The 20,131-nt window shown below is 40.8% G+C and overlaps 1 protein-coding gene across 5 annotated transcripts in view; it reads left to right on the top strand.

The window, feature by feature from the left end:
• The window catches only part of LOC132402945 (utrophin-like), a 477,671-nt gene that overhangs the window by 141,624 nt on the left and 315,916 nt on the right, over positions 1-20,131 (top strand). For all 5 annotated transcript variants that reach the window (XM_059986085.1, XM_059986086.1, XM_059986083.1 and 2 more), the window contains exons 21-26: positions 199-335; positions 630-842; positions 6,822-6,935; positions 14,150-14,305; positions 15,732-15,902; positions 18,625-18,807. In XM_059986085.1, the coding sequence (XP_059842068.1) occupies positions 199-335; positions 630-842; positions 6,822-6,935; positions 14,150-14,305; positions 15,732-15,902; positions 18,625-18,807 (974 nt within the window). The remainder of the gene's footprint in view (positions 1-198; positions 336-629; positions 843-6,821; positions 6,936-14,149; positions 14,306-15,731; positions 15,903-18,624; positions 18,808-20,131) is intronic.

Here is a 20,131-nt window from a genome sequence, read left to right as displayed (position 1 = left end):
GTTTTTTTGATCATCTTCATTGTACAATTGACTGGTACTCTATAAATGTAGATCATAATGCAATATTGTGTGCTTTGCGTTATAAATGCATCAATAGTAATGACTTGTATTTGTAATTATGTGCATCAACAACATGGATTATTGTTACTTGAGCCTTGTTGCACAGAATGGCTAATGTAATTGAATCTTTGTTAAAAGGGTCGGAATGTCCTCAGAATGTAGATGCTCTAAAGACCTTAAAAACAGTCCTGGATCAATCTGAAGCTCAAGTTAAACAAGAGTGGAGTACAATGGTTAATCTTGAAACAGCTCAGAAAACATTGAAGAAGACTGAGGTAAGCAGCAGATACGAATAAACAGAAATTTGCAAGGCATTATGGCTTATAGATACAGGCAGTTCCCAAAAATTAACATGCCCCGTGCTTTGTACCATTTATCAAATTGCTTTATTCTGAGCATCTGTTTGGAGAATTAAAGTTAAGTGCTGGATAAATACACTATTTAATCTGAAAAGTACATTGAGGATGTTGATAAATTCTCAAATAATTCAATGTTCTTTTGCCAAATTGTACAACGTTTTCTTGTTTTCTGTCTCGTTTTCTCACTCATGCATTTTCTTTCTTAACCAGACTTTGCAGAATGAATTGAAAAATCATCAGCCAGAAATGGACAGACTGGCTTCAGGGCTAGGAAAAAAGAAGGATGAGCTAGTGACGTCTGCTAATAAGACATACAACATGGAATTAGAGGCAATTCAAGTACGATGGCAAAAGCTAATAGCTAAGCTTCAGAATGATAACCAGGTGCTGGAGGATGTGATATCAAAATTGCAGCGACTTAAGGTGAGTGAGACTCAAGAAAATGACAGATGAACGTAGGTTTCTGTGTCCATTTGGGGAAGGGAGCATAATTAGGAATGGAGAGCAAGTGTTAGCTTGACAGTATTGATAGACTGGCCTCAAAGGAGAATTGGATCAAACTCGACTCATGATCTGGGGTGATGCTTTCTAATTTCCTCGAGGGTCTTGTTGCATTTTTGGAATGCCATTTCTCAAATGATAGTCTGGCCATGTCTTTTTCTGCAGATTTACCTGTAAGGTCCTGTTTCATACATACAGAAATAGTGTGAATTTAAGAGGGATCAGGAGGAGATGCTGCATACTGGCCAAGGAGAATTAAAAATTGGTTGTATGGTGGACTACTGTTTTAGTGCAGCTTGCAGTGATGAGATTTCTTCATATTTTTCAGTGTAATTGGTGAATAATGTTAATGCATCTTTGGGCATTGTAACATTGTAATATTTTCCATTCTTATTGAAGATATCTAATGTTTTTTAAAAATTTATTATAATTTTAAAAACGTTCTTAATCTTGAATTGTCAAAGAAAAGCAAAACTGAATATTTTGGAATGTAATTAAAATGACTTTGTATGCTTTGAAATTTTAAGAGCTGAGATTCAACAAGATTCGTATTGGTCCCTGGTGGATATGATACTTTTTTTGAAGAAAAAAACATTGGTGTTCTGTCTCACATAGTGGAAAATGGTTGTGATTGTTAGAATCAGTCAAGCCAGCCCCAAGAGTCCCTCAGTGCAGTGTCCAAGGTAGCTATCTGCAATTACTTCACAAATGACTTTCATCATCGGGTCTGAAATGAGGAAGTGCATTGACAATTGCATGAAGTTCAATTTCATGCATAACTTCTCAGCAAATGAAGCTGCCCATTCTTGTGTGTAGCAATGCCTTTATAATACTTTGGCTTGTGCTGCTAAATGGTAAAGGAAGTTCCAGGTGCACGTGTTGGGAATTGACCACCTCCAATAAGCTGAAGTCCAACCATCAATGCATGACATTCATTCAAAGTAGGATCACCAAATTTCTTACCATCAATGCATTGGGAGTTTTCATCAACCAGTTGCTCATTGAAGCTGTACTGACTACCCCTTGGGACACCTGCCACCAAGAAGGACGTTGCAAGCTGTTCGAATTTATTAATGCATAGGATTCCTTTCATCATCATTGATCTTTTCCAGGTGCCAACTTCACTGACTTCAAAAGGCCTTAGGTCTCTTTCTTCTCTTTATGCTTCTTCAGAATTGACAGTGACTTTGTCTAAGCCAACCTTTTATACGCCATGGACCAATTCCATTAAGTAAGGGTCCGTGGACCCCAGGTTGGGATCCCCTTTTGTGAGAGACCTTAAAATCATTTTAACATAGAACACAGAAATCTACAGCACATTACAGGCTCTTCCTCTTCCGTTCCCTAGCCTTCTGAGCCACAGAGCCAGACTCAGTACCAGAGATACGGCCATGACTGCAGGACATTCTGGAATCGGAGGGTGAACAGCCAGTGGTCGTGGTGCATGTAGGTACCAACAATATAGGTAAAAAATGGGATGAGGTCCTACAAGGTGAATTTAGGGAGTTAGGAGATAAACTAAAAAGTAGGACTACAAAGGTAATAATCTCTGGATTACTACCAGTGCCACGTGCTAGTCAGAGTAGAAATAGGAGGATATTTCAGATGAATACGTGGCTTGAAAAATGGTGCAAGAGGGAGGGATTCAAATTTCTGGGGCATTGGAACCAGTTCTGGGGGAGGTGAGACCAGTATAAACAGGACGGTCTGCACCTGGGCTGGACTAGAATCAATGTCCTAGGGGGAGCATTTGCTACTGCTGTTCAGGAGGCTTTAAGCTAATGTGACAGGGGGATGGGAACAAGTGCAGAGAGACAGAGGGGTGTAAAATGAGGGTAGAAGCAAAAAGTAGTAAGGTGAAAAGTAAAAGTGGCAGGCAGGCAAATCCAGGGCAAAAAGAGCCACTGTTCAACATAATGGTATAAGGGCTAATAGTGTTGTAAAAACAAGCCTGAAGGCTTTGTGCGTCAATGCGAGGAGCATTCGTAACAAGGTGGATGAATTGAATGTGCAGATAGTTATTAATGAATATGATATAGTTGGGATCACAGACATGGCTCCAGGGTGACCAAGGATGGGAGCTCAACATCCAGGGATATTCAATATTCAGGAAGGATAGACAAGAAAGAAAAGGAGGTGGGGTAGCATTGCTGGTTAGAGAGGAGATTAATGCAATAGAAAGGAAGGACATTAGCCTGGAGGATGTGGAATCGATATGGGTAAAGCTGCATAACACTAAGGGGCAGAAAACGCTGGTGGGAGTTGTGTACAGGCCACCTAACAGTAGTAGTGAGGTTGGGGATGGCATTAAACAGGAAATTAGAAATGCGTGCAATAAAGGAACAGTAGTTATAATGGGTGACTTCAATCTACAGGTAGATTGGGCGAACCAAATTGGTAAGGGTGCTGAGGAAGAGGATTTCTTGGAATATATGCGGGATGGTTTTCTGAACCAACATGTCGAGAAACCAACTTGTGAGCAGGCCATTCTAGATTGGGTATTGAGCAATGAAGAAGGGTTAGTTAGCAATCTTGTTGTGTGAGGCCCCTTGGGTAAGAGTGACCATAACATGGTGGAATTCTTCATTAAGATGGAGAGTGACATAGTTAATTCAGAAACAAAGGTTTTGAATTTAAAGAAGGGTAACTTTGAAGGTATGAGATGTGAATTAGCTCAGATAGACTGGCAAATGATACTTAAAGGGTTGACGGTGGATATGCAATGGCAAGCATTTAAAGATCGCATGGATGAACTACAACAATTGTTCATCCCAGTTTGGCAAAAGAATAAACCAGGGAAGGTAGTGCACCCGTGGCTGACAAGGGAAATTAGGGATAGTATCAAGTCCAAAGAAGAAACACATAAATTAGCAAAAAAAAAGCGGCACACCTGAGGACTGGGAGAAATTCAGAGACCAGCAGAGGAGGACAAAGGGCTTAATTAGGAAAGGGAAAAAAGATTATGAGAGAAAGCTGGCAGGGAACATAAAAACTGACTGTAAAAGCTTTTATAGATACGTGAAAAGAAAAAGATTGGTCAAGACAAATGTAGGTCCTTTACAGTCAGAAACAGGTGAATTGACCATAGGGAATAAAGAAATGGCAGACCAATTGAATAACTACTTTGGTTCTGTCTTCACTAAGGAGGACATAAATAATCTTCTGGAAATAGTAAGGGACCGATGGTCTAGTGAGATGGAGGAACTGAGGGAAATACATGTTAGTAAGGAAGTGGTGTTAGGTAAATTGAAGGGATTAAAGGCAGATGAATCCCCAGGGCCAGATGGTCTGCATCCCAGAATGCTTAAGGAAGTAGCCCAAGAAATGGATGCATTAGTGATAATTTTTCAAAACTCCTTAGATTCTGGATTAGTTCCTGAGGATGGCTAATGTAACCCCACTTTTTAAAAAAGGAGGGAGAGAGAAACCGGGGAATTATAGACCGGTTAGGCTGACGTCGGTGGTGGGGAAAATGCTAGAGTCGGTTATCAAAGATGTGATAACAGCACATTTGGAAAGAGGTGAAATCATCGGACAAAGTCAGCATAGATTTGTAAAAGGAAAATCATGTCTGACAAATCTTATAGAATTTTTTGAAGATGTAACTAGTAGAGTGGATAGGGGAGAGCCAGTGGATGTGGTATATTTAGATTTTCAAAAGGCTTTTGACAAGGTCCCACACAGGAGCTTAGTGTGCAAACTTAAAGCACACGGTATTGGGGGTATGGTATTGATGTGGATAGAGAATTGGTTGGCAGACAGGAAGCAAAGAGTGGGAGTAAACAGGACCTTTTCAGAATGGCAACCAGTGACTAGTGGGGTACCGCAAGGCTCAGTGCTGGGACCCCAGTTGTTTACAATATATATTAATGATTTAGATGAGGGAATTAAATGCAGCATCTCCCAAGTTTGCGGATGACACGAAGCTGGGCGGCGGTGTTAGCTGTGAGGAGGATGCTAAGAGGATGCAGGGTGACTTGGATAGGTTAGGTGAGTGGGCAAATTCATGGCAGATGCAATTTAATGTGGATAAATGTGAGGTTATCCACTTTGGTTGCAAGAACAGGAAAATAGATTATTATCTGAACGGTGGCCGATTAGGAAAAGGGGAGATGCAACGAGACCTTGGTGTCATTGTACACCAGTCATTGAAAGTGGGCATGCAGGTACAGCAGGCGGTGAAAAAGGCCAATGGTATGTTGGCATTCATATCAAAAGGATTTGAGTACAGGAGCAGGGAGGTTCTACTGCAGTTGTACAAGGCCTTGGTGAGACCACACCTAGAGTATTGTGCGCAGTTTTGGTCCCCTAATCTGAGGAAAGACATTCTTGCCATAGAGGGAGTACAGAGAAGGTTCACCAGATTGATTCCTGGGATGGCAGGACTTTCATATGAAGAAAGACTGGATCGACTAGGCTTATACTCACTGGAATTTAGAAGATCGGGGGGGGGGGGGATCTTATTGAAACGTATAAAATTCTAAAGGGATTGGACAGGCTAGATGCAGGAAAATTGTTACCAATGTTGGGGAGGTCCAGAACGAGGGGTCACAGTTTAAGGAAAAAGGGGAAGCCTTTTAGGACCGAGATGAGGAAAAACTTCTTCACACAGAGAGTGGTGAATCTGTGGAATTCTCTGCCACAGGAAACAGTTGAGGCCGGTTCATTGGCTATATTTAAGAGGAAGTTAGATATGGCCCTTGTGGCGAAAGGGATCGGGGGTATGGAGAGGAAGCAGGTACAGGGTTCTGAGTTGGATGATCAGCCATGATCATACTGAATGGCGGTGCAGGCTCGAAGGGCCGAATGGCCTACTCCTGCACCTATTTTTTATGTTTCACTGTTGCTTCCCCCAGGTAGGTTGTCCCCCGAAACAGCACTCATAATGCAGTACTTATTGTTAAGAGGGACAGCTACAGGTGCTCTCCATGACCTGACACTCTCACTTCCCTCTCCTGACGGTCACCCACTCATCTTGTCTCCTGTGGCCCCGGGCTGACTACCTGCCTGTAGCTCCTATCAGTCAGCTCCTCACTCTCCCTAACAAGCCAAAGTTCATTGAGCCGCTGATCCAGTTCCCTAACTCAGTCTCTTAATGGGCTGCAGCTCAATGCACCTGGTACAGATGTGGCCATCAGGAAGTCTCCCAGATGTCCCACATCTGGCACCCAGAATAGAAAACTGGCCTCAGTCATACCCACTATTTAATGCACCAAGCCCTGCACGATGCTCCTTTTTACTCTCCTCCACCTGTGAGAAGCTGGCTCTCTCTCTGCATATAAATTTTAATTGAGAAATTACTTAAAAAAATCAGTAAGGCAATGGTTTTTCAAGTCAGAAGGGTGTAAGTTCCAAAAATACCTGAGACTCCAGTTACCTATGTTGATTGTTATTTTGTGTTACGCTAGTTTGTATGTTCAGGAGATTTTGGCCAAAATTAATATAGCCAGAATGACACAAAGGCCGGTGTTAATTTACAGAAATGTGATACAAGAAATTCAACCCCTTTAAGCATGTTTTATGAGTTTAAAAGATGATCAGTACTGTAGTAATGTTTTACTTGCTGGGTTTGACAAGTCTTCTTTGTAGTAATTTGCTTGATGAAGCTTTGGCAAATTCAAGCCAGTTATGAGTAATGGTGTTTTCAGTAAAGCTCTTGAAAGTTAGTTACCTCCAATCTTCAGGAGAGGAAGGAATCAGTGAAAATAAGGCAAAATGACATTTTGGATGGTCATCTTGAAAAGTTATTGAAATTTCCTTTGTCTCTGACCAAGCTTCCTAGCAACCCTGGAGAATAAAGAGTGGAAATTCTTTTCTCTGGAGCTTAAGCAACTTCCCTTTTCCTGCAGAGGTTTGTCTCTATTTTTCATTCTTTGGAACATTTGTTTCCTTTTGATGCAGGAAAATTCAGATGCCGTGGAAAAGTGGATGGAGGATGTTGACACCTTCTTGTCCAATGAGACTGCTGCATTAAGCAATCAGGCAGGATTTCATCAGCAGTTGGAAAAGTGCAAGGTGGGAACAAATCTGGATCAGAGATAAGAGGACATTGTTAATAATGCACTTGGGATACAATCTGGTAATACTACAGTGATGCTAAAAAAGTTTGTGAACCCTGTAGAATTTTCCCTATTTCTGCATGAATATGACCTAAAATGTGATCAGATTTTCATGTGTCCTAATATCAGGTAAAGAGAACCCAATTAAGTAAATAATACGAAAAAGATTATACTTGTTCATCTATTTATTGAGAAAAATTATCCAATATTACATGTATTTGTTGGAAAAGTATGTAAGCCTATGCTTTCAGTAACTGGTGTGATCCCCTTGCACAGTGATTACTTCAACCTAATGTTTCCAGTAACTGTTGATCAGTCCTGCATATCGGCTTGGAGGAATTTCAGGCCATTCCTCCTTACAAAACTCAGGAATGTTTGTGGGCTTCCTTACATGAACTACTTGTTTCAGGTCCTCCCACAACATTTCTATAGGAATAAAGTCAGGCCCTTGACTCAGCCATTCTAAAACATGAATTTTAATCTTTTTAAACCATTCTGTTGTTGATTTACTCTTGTCTTTCAGATTATTGTCTTGTTGCACTGCTACCCTGACATTCTCCTGTAAAATGTCTTGATGAAATGTTGAATTCATTGTTCCCTCAACGATTGCAAGTTATTGTGTCCATGAGGCAGCAAAGCAGCCCCAAACCATGAACATCCGGGTGGTCTTTTGCAAGCTTGACATGTGCAGCAATGTTTTTATTGTGCGGAGAGCATTGGTTTCCTTCATGGTGTCCTTCCATTGAACACCATTCGTGTTTGTTGTTTTTCTTAGTGTGGACACATGAACAGAGTTCCAGCGATTTCTGCAGGTCTTTTGCTGTTACTTTCGGGTTCTTTTTCACCTCCTTCAGAATCAGAATCAGAATCAGACTTTAATCGCCAAGTACCTGTACACATACAAGGAATTTACTTCCAGCCGATGTTGTCTCTCTGCTCATAACAATAATAATGATAAACATAAATGAAAATATAGATTATACATACAAGTAGTGCAATCCAAGTAATAGTTAGCCGACAGTTAACCGGCAGTTAACTGTTTAGCAAAGTGACCGCAGTAGGGAAAAAACTTCTCCAGTGCCTATTCGTCTTAGTCTGGAGGGATCTGAAGCACCTACCAGACAGAAGCAGTTCAACCAGTCCGTGCGCAGGATGGAAGGAGTCCTTTATGATGTTCCCCGCCCTCTTTTTCAACCTGGAAGAGTACAGGTCCACAATAGAGGGCAGGGAGGCTCCAATGATGCGCTCGGCAGTCCTCACTGTGCGCTGTAGTCTGGTTCTATCCTGCATTGCATGTTGTGCTCTTGGTGTGATCTTTTCAGGATGCCCACTCCCAAGGAGAGTAACAACAGTACTGAGTTTCCTCCATTTGTAGACAACTACTTTTACTGTGGACTGATGAGCACTCAGGTCTTTAAAATACTTTATAGCCTTTTCCAGCTTCATGCTTCTCTAAAATTCTTTCTAAGATCCTCTGAAAGTTGTTTTGATCAAGGCATGGTGCACGTTAACAGATCTTTCTCGAGAAGAGCAGACTCTGTCAATGACCTGACTTTGTGTGTCTTTTATATTGGGCAGGGCACCTCCACAACCCACACCTCCAAACTCATCTCATTGCTTGGAAGTCCAAATAACTTTGGTAGAAGACATTACCCCAGAGGTTTACATACCTTTTCTAACAAATACGTGTAATATGGCTATTTTATTGGGTTATTTATTTAATTGGGCTCTCTTTATCTAGTCTTAGGACGTGTGAAGATACGATCACATTTTAGGTCATATTTTTGCAAAAAGTAAATTTCACTGGGTTCAACAAACTTTCTTGCACCTCTGTAAGTCAGTGATAACTACACACAGAATCTTGCTGTCTTAATTCTAGTTGTGCAATTTTAAATTCATGTTTTAATACTTAAGGTTAAATTAAAGGCTCATAGTAGGGCTTTGCACAGACTTGCCATTGTTTCTAATTTTTTATATACATTCCAGAATTTGTTAGCTTTTGAATGCGAAGTGGGGTTTCCTTGTCACATGAGCTCCCAAATTATTATTATACACAGTACCTATTGATAGCATAATCCTTAAATAAACAAAATACATCATGTCAAATCTAATTATCATCGCATTCCATCTGTTCCCTTTGAGCCTTTTCCCCTTTACCATATGTTAATTATTGAAACTTGGAAAAATTGATTTTAACTTCTCCTTTTAACTTAGATTTTAGTCTATCCTCTGTTTCTTCCTTAGCACTTCAAAAAATTTGTCATTGAAAGTCTGAAAAACTACAGAAGGCAATAAATCACACCTCCAGCTGTCTTTCCATTTATAATTCCTGCTGTTTCTCAAAGAATTTAGATTTGAAGAGTAGAATAGTTTATTTTAAAACTTGTTTTTGCCATTATTTTCTCGTCAGATTATAGTTGTAGTGACACAGTTTTTTTCATCGGATTTAAGTTGTAGTTTCACAGAAACTGGCCCCTTGGTTCACCGAGCTGTGTCAGACATTGAGACCTGTAGACTGATCCCATTTTATTTTTCTCAGTTTTCTATCAACTATCCTTGGGTTCTGCCACTTGTCTACACAAGGGGAAACTAATGCTGGCTACTTAACCTTCCAATTCACATATATTTGTGATCTGTGAGGAAACTAGAGCACCTAGATGAAACATGCATTGTTACAGAACTGTGTTTATTCCACACACAATACCAGAGGTCCTGATGGAATCAGATCACTGTAGCTGTGATACAGCAGCTCTACTAACTGTACCATTGTGTCACATTATTGTGCTATAGGAAGTAAATACACTTCTCCCACCCCCCACATTAGATAAGAAGCGCTGATTTGCAAATGATTTTGATCAGCTCCATCTCGTGTTTTGAAAATCCAGCTGTAGTGACAACTCTCTACTCTTTGGGAGCTGATTTACTGTTAATATTTTCAATTTACTGGCATACCTATTCCTCATAATACCTCTCCTCCAGCTGATTGGTTTCTGCCCTGAAACTACTTGTTATAAATGATTGCAATCTCATTGAAAGGAAATATTCCTGTTGCCCTTTTCTGTGTGCTATTTCATCTACCTTAGTTTATTACTTTGTGAAGCCTAATCTGATGTTCATTTTAAACTGTTTTTCTCTTAATGATGTAATGTAATCTAAAGTCTCTGCCCACCCATATCTAGCACACACACCTGATTTTCATGAGGCGTAAATGTGCAGGGCATTGCCTTAGTGTTTAGATGCCAACGACAGACTGCTTGAGAAAGGAATTATATTGAAAATTGTAGATGCTTGAACCATATGAAATTAATTGTGTCATTTGTCTGAATGTTGCATTATAATTCACATATTATCCTGTTTTCCCTTTTCTTTAAAAATGTCTCAATGTTCAAACTTGGCTTCAATTAAAGGTGGTTTATTCTGTAGCCCATTCACCTAGACTCAACAAATGCCTAGTATATAGAATTCATGGGACAGTACATGCCCTTCGTCCCACCATCATATGTCAGATTAATTAAATGAATCATTAAATGCTTAATTCAGCTTGTCCCTTCTGCCTTCACAAAGTCCGTATCCCTCCATTCTCTGCAAATTGATGTACATATCTAAGAGGCTCCTAAATGCTTAAATAGTAGTTGCCTCCACTTCTACCCCTGACTACACGTTCCAGACACTCACCAGTCTCTGTGCATTAAAAAAAAATCAAAAACTGCCCTACACATAACCTTTGAATTTATGCCCTCTCAATTTAAATGCATGACATTTCAACTCTGGGTGGAGGGGTGGTTTGGTTGAAATAACAATGAAATAATATCGTTTGGCTATCTGTGCCTCTCTATCAGGTCTCCCTTCAGCTCCATAGCTCTGGAGAAAACAACCCAAGTTTGTCCAACCTCTCGTATAGCATGTACCTTCTAATCCAGGTGGAATGTTTGGATCAACACTGTTAAGGATCCTGCCATTAGTAGTATATTTCCAAACTTCCAAATTTCAACACTTCATACTTAGCTGGATTAGACTCCATCTGCCCTTTCTCTGCCCATATTTGAAACAGTTGTATCCTTTGGCAATTTTCTACACTATCCAGAATACTACCAATCTTTGTATTGTCTACAAACTCAATCACCCACCCAAGTCATTGATAAATGTTAGAAAAAACTAAGATACCAGTTTGGATCCCTATGTAACATCAGTGATGGACCTCTAGCCAGAATAAGTCTCTTTGTCTTATCTGAGCAAGCCAATACAAGTGGCTAAATCACCATAGATCCTGTACATCTTAATCTTCTGGATGGGCCGACTATGTGAGATGTAGTCAAGCACTCGCTTCAGTTTATCCTAGGAGTATATTTTTGTGCCATGCACAACCTTGGAGTTTGTGTATTACAGTATGATATCCCACCCACTTTGAAGGAATCCAAATGAGGTTTAATCTGATTGACCTACTATACCCCATGAAATTTGTTGGTTTGCAGCAACAGTACTTCGGAATACATAAAAATAAAGAACTATAAATTACATTTAATACAGTGGATTCTGGTTAATTGGGACACATTGGAGCCAGTACATTTCAGCCCAATTAAGTGACTGTCCCAATTAGCTTCCCAATCCCAAGTTTCATGGAAGTAGTTAAGAAGGTATAAAAAAGACAAACTGCTGTTTAACTGAGTAACAAATTATTTACTATTAAAATACAGAACAAATTGGAAAATGACAATGCTACTACAGTACTGTAAAATGTTTTAGTTCCTAAAGGTTATCGATGGAGGAAGACATCCAGTGTACGTTGCCATGTTCTTTTGATCGACTGTAAAAGAACAAAATAGGTGCAGATAATTGACTGCTTTCATACAATTCTTTTGATGATTACGTCCTCCAAATCTTCATTTTCATTATAATATTCAAGATGATTGTCGATACTTTCAAATTCTTCATAGTTCCTAACTTGTTGAAGAAGTGAAATAGTTTCGTTTTCACTCCTCACATTTTCTGGCATCTCCAAGCCTGAATGCTTGAAACTGTAGTGAACAAAACAGTTCTGAATTGTCTTACTGTTTATTTCTCACAAACTATTTGTGAAAAAAACTCTGCTTTTTGACACAAGCATATACAACTATTTAAAAATTGTTTGCTCTAAGCACAGTGTAGTGTTGAATGGCCATATGTGCACACGACTGACGCAAGCTAGATTCTGTTTACCAGCAGTCTCCTGTCCAAATTAAGCAGCTTTGAGGCCTCTGTTGGTTAGAGTTGACCATGAATGTTGCATTCTGGCTGACTACATTCAATACAAAAGCAAGTGCACAAGCCAGGGCAGTATGATATGGAGAGCAAGCTGCTGCACATGCAACAGGCTTCTCTCTCTACAGCACTGCTGAATCCAAAGGGATGGCAGAAACTGATACAGTTAGACAGCAGCAGCTTTGCAGGAGTTGCCAGTCAGCTTTGAACTCTATGTAGGATTGCCTTAGGGACTCCAGCTCCTGTCTCTTGAGTGGGTGTAGCGCAAGGCTTTGGAGGTTTGACATCAGTTTTCTTCCTTCAGATGAGCTGCCGACCTTGGCTGACGAGCCCTATCTGCTCAATGCAAATGGTTTTAAGGTGCATGAGCCCACCTTTGCCCCTTCTCCTGCCAGTAGAAGTGGTTCTGCTTTACTAGCCAAGCCACATGTGAAAGATAAGAGCTGAACTTGGTTGTCAGAGGATAGTTGAGATGCATGCTATTGGGAATATTTAAAAGGTACTGGGAGCTTATCCCCACTAACCCTACCACCCAGCTATGACAGCCTTAAGGAACCAATAAACAGCATTGTCTCTCAAATAAATGAAGGGAACCAGGCTATTTTCCTGATGAGTTTTAGTTCTTTAAGAGTTGTCCCAAATATGCTGGGGAGGCAAGTACCCATGATGGAGCTGGCTGAGTTTACAGCTTTGCAGCTTTTTCTGATCCTGTGCAATGGCCTCTCCTTACCAGATGGTGATGCAACCCAGTTAGAATGCTTTCCAGAATACATCTGCAGAAATTTGTGAGTCTTTGGTGACATTCCAAGACTCCTCAAACTCCTAGTGAAATATAGTTGCTGTTGTGCCTTCTTTGTAATTGTTTAAATATGTTGGGCCCGGATAGATCTTCAGAGATGCTGACATCCAGGAACTTGAAACTGCTCACCCTTTCCAGTGCTGATACCTTGATGAGGATTGGTGTTTAGTCCCTCAACTTTTCCTTCCTTAAGTCCACAGTGAATTCCTTGGTCTTTGTGGAATTCACTCAATTTAACAGCCTGAGTTCCATACTCAGTGACAGTTTGTTGTTGTGACACCACAACAACTGATCTATCATGCACCTGTATACCTTCCTCATCACCATCTGAAATTCCGCAGACAATAATGGCGTCATTGGCAAATTTATAGTTGGCATTTGAGCTGTGCCTAGCTGCAGTCATGGGTGTAGAGAGATTCGAGCAGTGGGCTAAGCATTACATCCTTGAGGTTCGCCAGTATTGATCCTCAGTGAGGGGGAGATGTTATTTCCATCTGTGCTGACTGTGAACTCCAGTGAGGCACTCAAGGATCCAGTTGCAGATGGAGGTACAGAGGCCCAGGCTCATTGATTAGTGCTGAAGGTATGATGGTGTGGAACACTGAGATGTAATCAATGAACAGCAGTCTGATGTAGGTATTACTATTGTCCAGATGATCCAAAGCCAAGTGAAGAGCCAATAAGATGGTATCCACTGTAGACATATTGCAGTGATAGTCAAATTGCTGCGGGTCCAGGTCATTAGGCAAGAGTTGATTCTGGCCATGATAATCCTCTCATTCATGACAGTAGACGTGAGTGCACCTTCACAATAATCGTTAAGTCCATTCACACTGCTTTTCTTGGTCACTGGTATGATTGAAGCGCGTGAGAGATTGAAGATGGCCTTGAACACTCCCTTCATTTGGTTGGTTGGTTTTCTGTACCTTCCCAGCTGCACCGCCAGGTCCTGATACCTTGCGAGAGTTCACCCTCTTGAAAGATGTTCTGACGGTGGCCTTTGCCTCTGAGGCAAAGATCACGGGGTCACCAGATACTGCAGGGATTCGCAGGGAGTAGTTGTATTCTCCCTTTCAATGGAAGAGTTTAATTGTTCATTTTATTTTTGTGATGTTCTCTTTCTATGTGTACAGGCATTTGTGAATGAAATTCCGAAAGTTCAGTCCAATTTAACATCAATGAATGAAATTCAGGAGTCACTGAAAAAGCTGCCAGTCCCAGCCATCTCTAATTCTGTAGCAACTCACATGACAGACTATCAGACACGATGGAACAAAGTGAAGAACCAGGTATGGAGTAGAGTTCCCAAGCTTGGATACTTTATAGTTTTGCAGCGTTTCATAAACTCTTGGTTAAAGTAAAAAAAAAACAATGAGGTGGAGATCTGCCTCGGAATACAGCTATTTCTCCATTTAGAAAAAGATTGTGCTGTTGCCAATTTTTGTAAAATGAAGTTTTGTAAACTGAGAGCTGACACAGATTGGGAGACTGTTTCACTGAATTGAGACCAGACGCAGACTGGGAGACCATTTCGCTGAATTCTGTCCCCCCCATCCCTTCTCATTGATCTCCCTCCCGGCACTTATCCTTCTAAGTGGAACAAGTGCTACACCTGTCCTTACACTTCCTCCCTCACCACCATTCAGGGCCCCAGACAGTCCTTCCAGGTGAGGCGACACTTCACCTGTGAGTCGGCTGGTGTGGTATACTGCGTCCGGTGTGGCCTTTTATATATTGGTGAGACCAGATGAAGACTGGGAGACCGTTTCGCTGAACACCTACACTCTGTCCGTCAGAGAAAGCAGGATCTCCTAGTGGCTACACATTTTAATTCCATGTCCCATTCCCTCTCTGATATGTCTATCCATGGCCTCCTCTACTGTCAAGATGAAGCCACATTCAGATTGGAAGAACAACACATTATACTTTGTCTGGGTAGCCTCCAACCTGATGGCATGAACATTGATTTCTCTAACTTCTGTTAATGCCTCTCCTCCCCTTTTTACCCCATCCCTTATCTATCTATCTATCTATCTATCTATCTATCTATCTATCTATCTATCTCTGTCTCTCTCTTTCTTCTCCCCCCCCTCTTTTTTTCTCTCTCTTCCCCCTCACAATCACTCCCTGCCTGCTCGCCATCTCCCTCTGGTGCTCCCCTCCCCCTTTCTTCTTAGGCCTCCTGTCCCATGACCCTTTTGCTTCTCCAGTTGTGTATCCCTTTTGTCAGTCAACTTTCAAGCTCTTGGCTTCATCCCTCTCCCTCCTGACTTCTCCTATCATTTTGGATCTCCCCCTCCCCCTCCCACTTTCAAATCTCTAACTTTCTTTTCTTTCAGTTAGTCCTGATGAAGAGTCTCGGCCCGAAACGTTGACTGTGCTTCCTATAGATGCAGCCAGGCCTGCTGCATTCCACCAGCAGTTTGTGTGTTGTTTTGTAAACTTTTATTTTGGAAATTGTTCAGCCTCTTGCAGGTACAAATGAAACTTAATCTGGCCAAAGTTAAACATGTCACTTATCTTCTGTGTACAAGTGCTCTTTGTGGGTTAAATGTTAGATTTCAGACTTTGATTTTAATCTTTGTAAACAATAAATTTAAAAGTGGCATGCTTAATATTGACCTGGCATGATTATAATACACTTTTTCAGTTTCTGAATGTTATAAGCCCAGCCCTGTGTGTATCAAAAATGTCTTTTAATATTTCTCTTTACAGATTATGTCTCAACAACTAAGATTGTCTGAGGGCCAAACAAAGACAATGAATTTACGGAAAGATCTTGTGGAGATGCGTGAGTGGATAACACAGGCAGAAGAGGATTATTTAGAGAGGGACTTTGAATACAAGTCACCGGGGGAATTGGAAATTGCTTTGGAGGAAATAAAGGTAGCATGTCTTCAAAAAATATTGAGGTGTGAGCAAAAATATCCGAGTGGAATTTTCTGGAATTTAATTGCTTCAAAGCAGATTTAATTCAGATTAGATGCTGAGAAGTTCAGGCACACCAAGTCTTAATTCCAAACAGAGTTTTGGAAACTGTATGTTTGCCTTGGGGAAGACAGAATTCTTTTTTGAAATTCGTGATGTTGCAGGGTGATACTGAGAGTTGCAATCTGCAGGGGAAAAGGAAAGTAAATTTGGAAAGGATGTGTGAATGTGTCAGTGTGCTGATAAATGATCTTCATCCCTGTGATCCAAGATTAAAATGAGGCCCTGAACAGCAGGTTAAACATCTTCTGGCTTTTGAAAGGCCTCCAAATGTGATTTGTAATATCTGAATTTAGGTCTTGGGAATTACCTGTATGAATTGTGCCAACGGTCACAATGTGCCTTAAATTAAACTTGGTCAGAGAGATCATAATCGGCTAAATTTGAATATGTGAAAAATGGGGCACAGTTGTGGAGCAGAGAGGTATCCACATTGACATAAGATCAAAAATGTAGTGGTTCATTTAGGATTTAGGACTGAACTGCCTTAACAAGACTAGTTAAAGGAATCACTTGAATCTGCTTCCAGCAAGATCTGAATAATATCCAGGATTAGACTGATGAGTAGCTTGAGCACACAGTACAACCAATTGACAATCTGCAACATGCAAGTCTTAATCACATCCTCTTGACATTTAGCAATTGTAATGCTCCTAAGTCACTCATTATCAACATGCTGTGACCATTAATGCCTTGAAGTATGACTCTCTGGTTAAGGTGGCACAAGAGTGTCGTTCCAGTGCACAGGGTTCAATCTCTAATTTTACTTATTGAGATACTGTGCAGAATAAGCCCTTTGAACCTTGCTGCCCAGCCTAATCACAGGACAAATAACAATGGCCAATTAATTTACCAACAATTATGTCTTTGAAATGTGGGAGGACACTGGAGCACCAGGAAGAAACCCACATTAGTCATGGGGAGAACATACAAACTTCTTACGGGGGACGGTGGGAATTGAATCCGGGTTGTCTGTATTGTTCAGCATTGTGCTAACCATTATGGAACAGTACTGTGCCTTTAACTTTGGTGCCATTTGTGTGGTTTGTCACATTTTCTTGGTAACCCTTAGGGTATCTCTAGGTTCTCAGGTTTTCTCCTGTGTTCCAAAGATGTCCGAGCTGATAGTTAGGTTGCCCCCAAATTACCCCTAGTGCAAGTGAGTGGGAGGGTTGACTGTCATGTACCTACTGGTTATGGAAATGGGAGCGTGAGATTGATGAGGTTTCTCAGAGAGATGATGTAGATTTGGTGGGCCAAAAGTGTATGGAAATATAACTACATGCACGCAAAATATGACAACACATCAGAGATTGAGGATTTCATGCTGACTGATTCATCTTTTGCTTTCCTAAATACTTTTTCACTTGTATAACCTCATGACAGACACATTAAAGTGTATTGACTATTGTATTGACCAGAGCTCCAACAAGACCTGAGCTTAAACCAGTGAGAATCAAGCAGTCTGCTTGAATTCACTCTATCCATAGCCTTGTGTAAGAGAAAGGAATGGGCCATTTGACCACTTGTTATTTAGTAAGATGTGGCTAATATGATCTTGGCCTCACCTCCACTTTTCCACAACCATTAATCCCATGATTGACTAAAAATCTGTCAGTTTTGGCCTTGAATATATAAAGTGATTAAATCCCCACATCTGAGTTAGAGAATTTCAATGTGCCTTGGCTGTTGTAAGAAATTACCTCTCAATACCTTTTGTCAGGAACTTGTCCCCAGATTCAATCTCAGATGGAAATATCATCAATCTTGTTAAGCCTTTTCAAAAGATTAACTCTCATTCTCCTAAATTTCATTTAATTTGTATTTCCTCAACAGGCAACCCCTTCACTCCAGGAGTCAATCAGGTGAACCTGTTTGGAACTGCCTCCAATGCATGAACATCCCCTTTTAAATGAGGAAACACTATGTACATTTACACTATAAGATATTGGAGCAGAATTAGGCCATTTGGCCCATTGAGTCTACTCCTCAGTTTCATCATAGCTGATTTATTATCCCCCTCAACCCTGTTCTCTTATCTTCTTCCCGTAACTTTTCAAGAACCTATCAACCCCTACTTTAAATATTCCCAATGATTTGGTTGCCACAGTCCTCTGTGGCAATAAGTTCCACAGATTCACCCCCCTCTGGCTAAAAATACTCTTCCTCATCTCTGTTCTAAAGGGACGTCCTATTCTGAGCATGTGTCCTCTGGTCCCAGACTTCCCCACTATAGGAAACATCCTCTCCACATCCACTCTGTCTAGGCCTTTCAATATTCAATAGGTTTCAGTGAGCTCCTCTCATTCTTCTAAACACCAGTGTACATTACTCCCTAAAATATCTTATTCCCCACTTTATGCAAATGAAATAATGAGGTTCAATTCATTTTCCTACAAAACGATAACTAAGTAGACTCAAGGTGGCATCTCACAACATCTTATGCAGTTGTAGCAAGACTTATCTGTTTACTTGTATTAGATTGAGAAGATCTTTGATCAGAATTTTGTGATTTTGTCATAGAATGCTAATAATATATTATTTCCATTATCACCGTTCATATATGCTTAGGTTGAGCCTGTCAAAACTTGGTCATTGATAGAGTACTTTGCTTTTGCAGCGAGCAAAGGAAGAGGTGCTGCAGAAGGAAGTAAGAGTTAAGATACTGAAAGATAACATAAACACAATAATTAAGAAAATGCCTCCTGCTGATCAGCAATTGATGAATAGTGACCTTCATGATGTTTTGGAGAACTACAAGAGGCTCTGTGATCGGATTGAAAGAAAATACTTAACTTTAAAGGTAAAGAATAGTGATGACATGACTACTCATTGTTAACAGCTGACATAGTAGCATGGGATGTTTCAACTGTTTCACTTCCCTATACTCACTCTATCCTACCCAGTTCTAACCTTGCAACGCTGTTCACTGAGGACCATCCTCGTTATAATCATCAAAGATGTCAGCAAGGGTGGTGATTCTGTTGTTTGGGGACTTGACCATTTCCTTGCAGACACCGCCATTTAGCTGTCAGATTCCTTCTTGTCGCTCCTTCTGGATCATGACCCCACTATCAGGTTATTGTTTTCCCAGTCACTGAGGAGGTTTTCCTTTCATAGTCTCCGGCCTAGACTCTGAAACTCACACAAGCCACTTCTACTCTTCTTTAATATCTACAAGTAGGACTGCAGGCACAGCTTTGTTTCAACCTGTCCTTGCCCCATTCAACTCAGTTTATTCAAACCATGACTCCATTCTTTACCCCCATTCCATTCCCTTCCCATTTGTATACATGACATGTCTTAAGCTCTCCATAAAACAAAGGAGAATACTTGGACTATTCGGCCCATCAAATCTGTTCTGCCATTTGTTGAACAGAGGCCTTTCAGCTTTTCCTACACTGGCACATTTTCCTAGCAAAACATGTTTTACCTTGAGCAACTTCTCGCTTGATTCCAATCATTTTTTCCATATCGAATTTTCCTGATGGAAACTCATGGGCTTAAACTATACTTGTCTTTTTGTGGAACATGTGGAACAGTCATTGTTTCAGTCTTGCTCGGTCTCTTCCTTAACTTTATCAGTGTCTTGATGAGTGTATGGTGCTGCCTTTACACTTGAATAGGTTTCAAACATTTCATTGTTTTTACTGCTCCTTTTCATATTGTCTTTCTCTGACTCCACCCTTCCCATTGTCTAAGGAGACCAAAGTCTTTCCAGGTCCAGCAGTAGTTCACTTGTATTATTTGCATTTGGTGTTCACAATGTGATCTATTGAACAGTGCACACTCAGTGACCATTTTAATAGGTTCACCTGTATATCTTTTCACTGATGCAAATATCTGGTTGCCAGTCACATGACAGAACTCCACCATGGACTGTCCCAAGACTGGCTGTGAAAGTAGGATGGTTGGCCATGGGGGTAGCACCCCATCCCGTGAAAACTCAGAGCTACTGAAATACCAACAGAAGCTCCAAAAACCTCATCACTGGAAGAGGAAGGATACACCAAGAAGATGGGCTATACCTGGGGACAACTGAGACTGGCCTGGGACTTTGGCGAGCTACTGTTGGCAGCCTATGCCCCAGCAGGGGTGATAGGCTTAAGTAACTCAACTAACAATCA

The sequence above is a fragment of the Hypanus sabinus genome, chromosome 12 (genome assembly GCF_030144855.1).
Source record: "Hypanus sabinus isolate sHypSab1 chromosome 12, sHypSab1.hap1, whole genome shotgun sequence".
Classification (NCBI taxonomy): Eukaryota; Metazoa; Chordata; class Chondrichthyes; order Myliobatiformes; family Dasyatidae; genus Hypanus; species Hypanus sabinus.
This window is presented reverse-complemented; position numbering and strand designations above follow the sequence as displayed.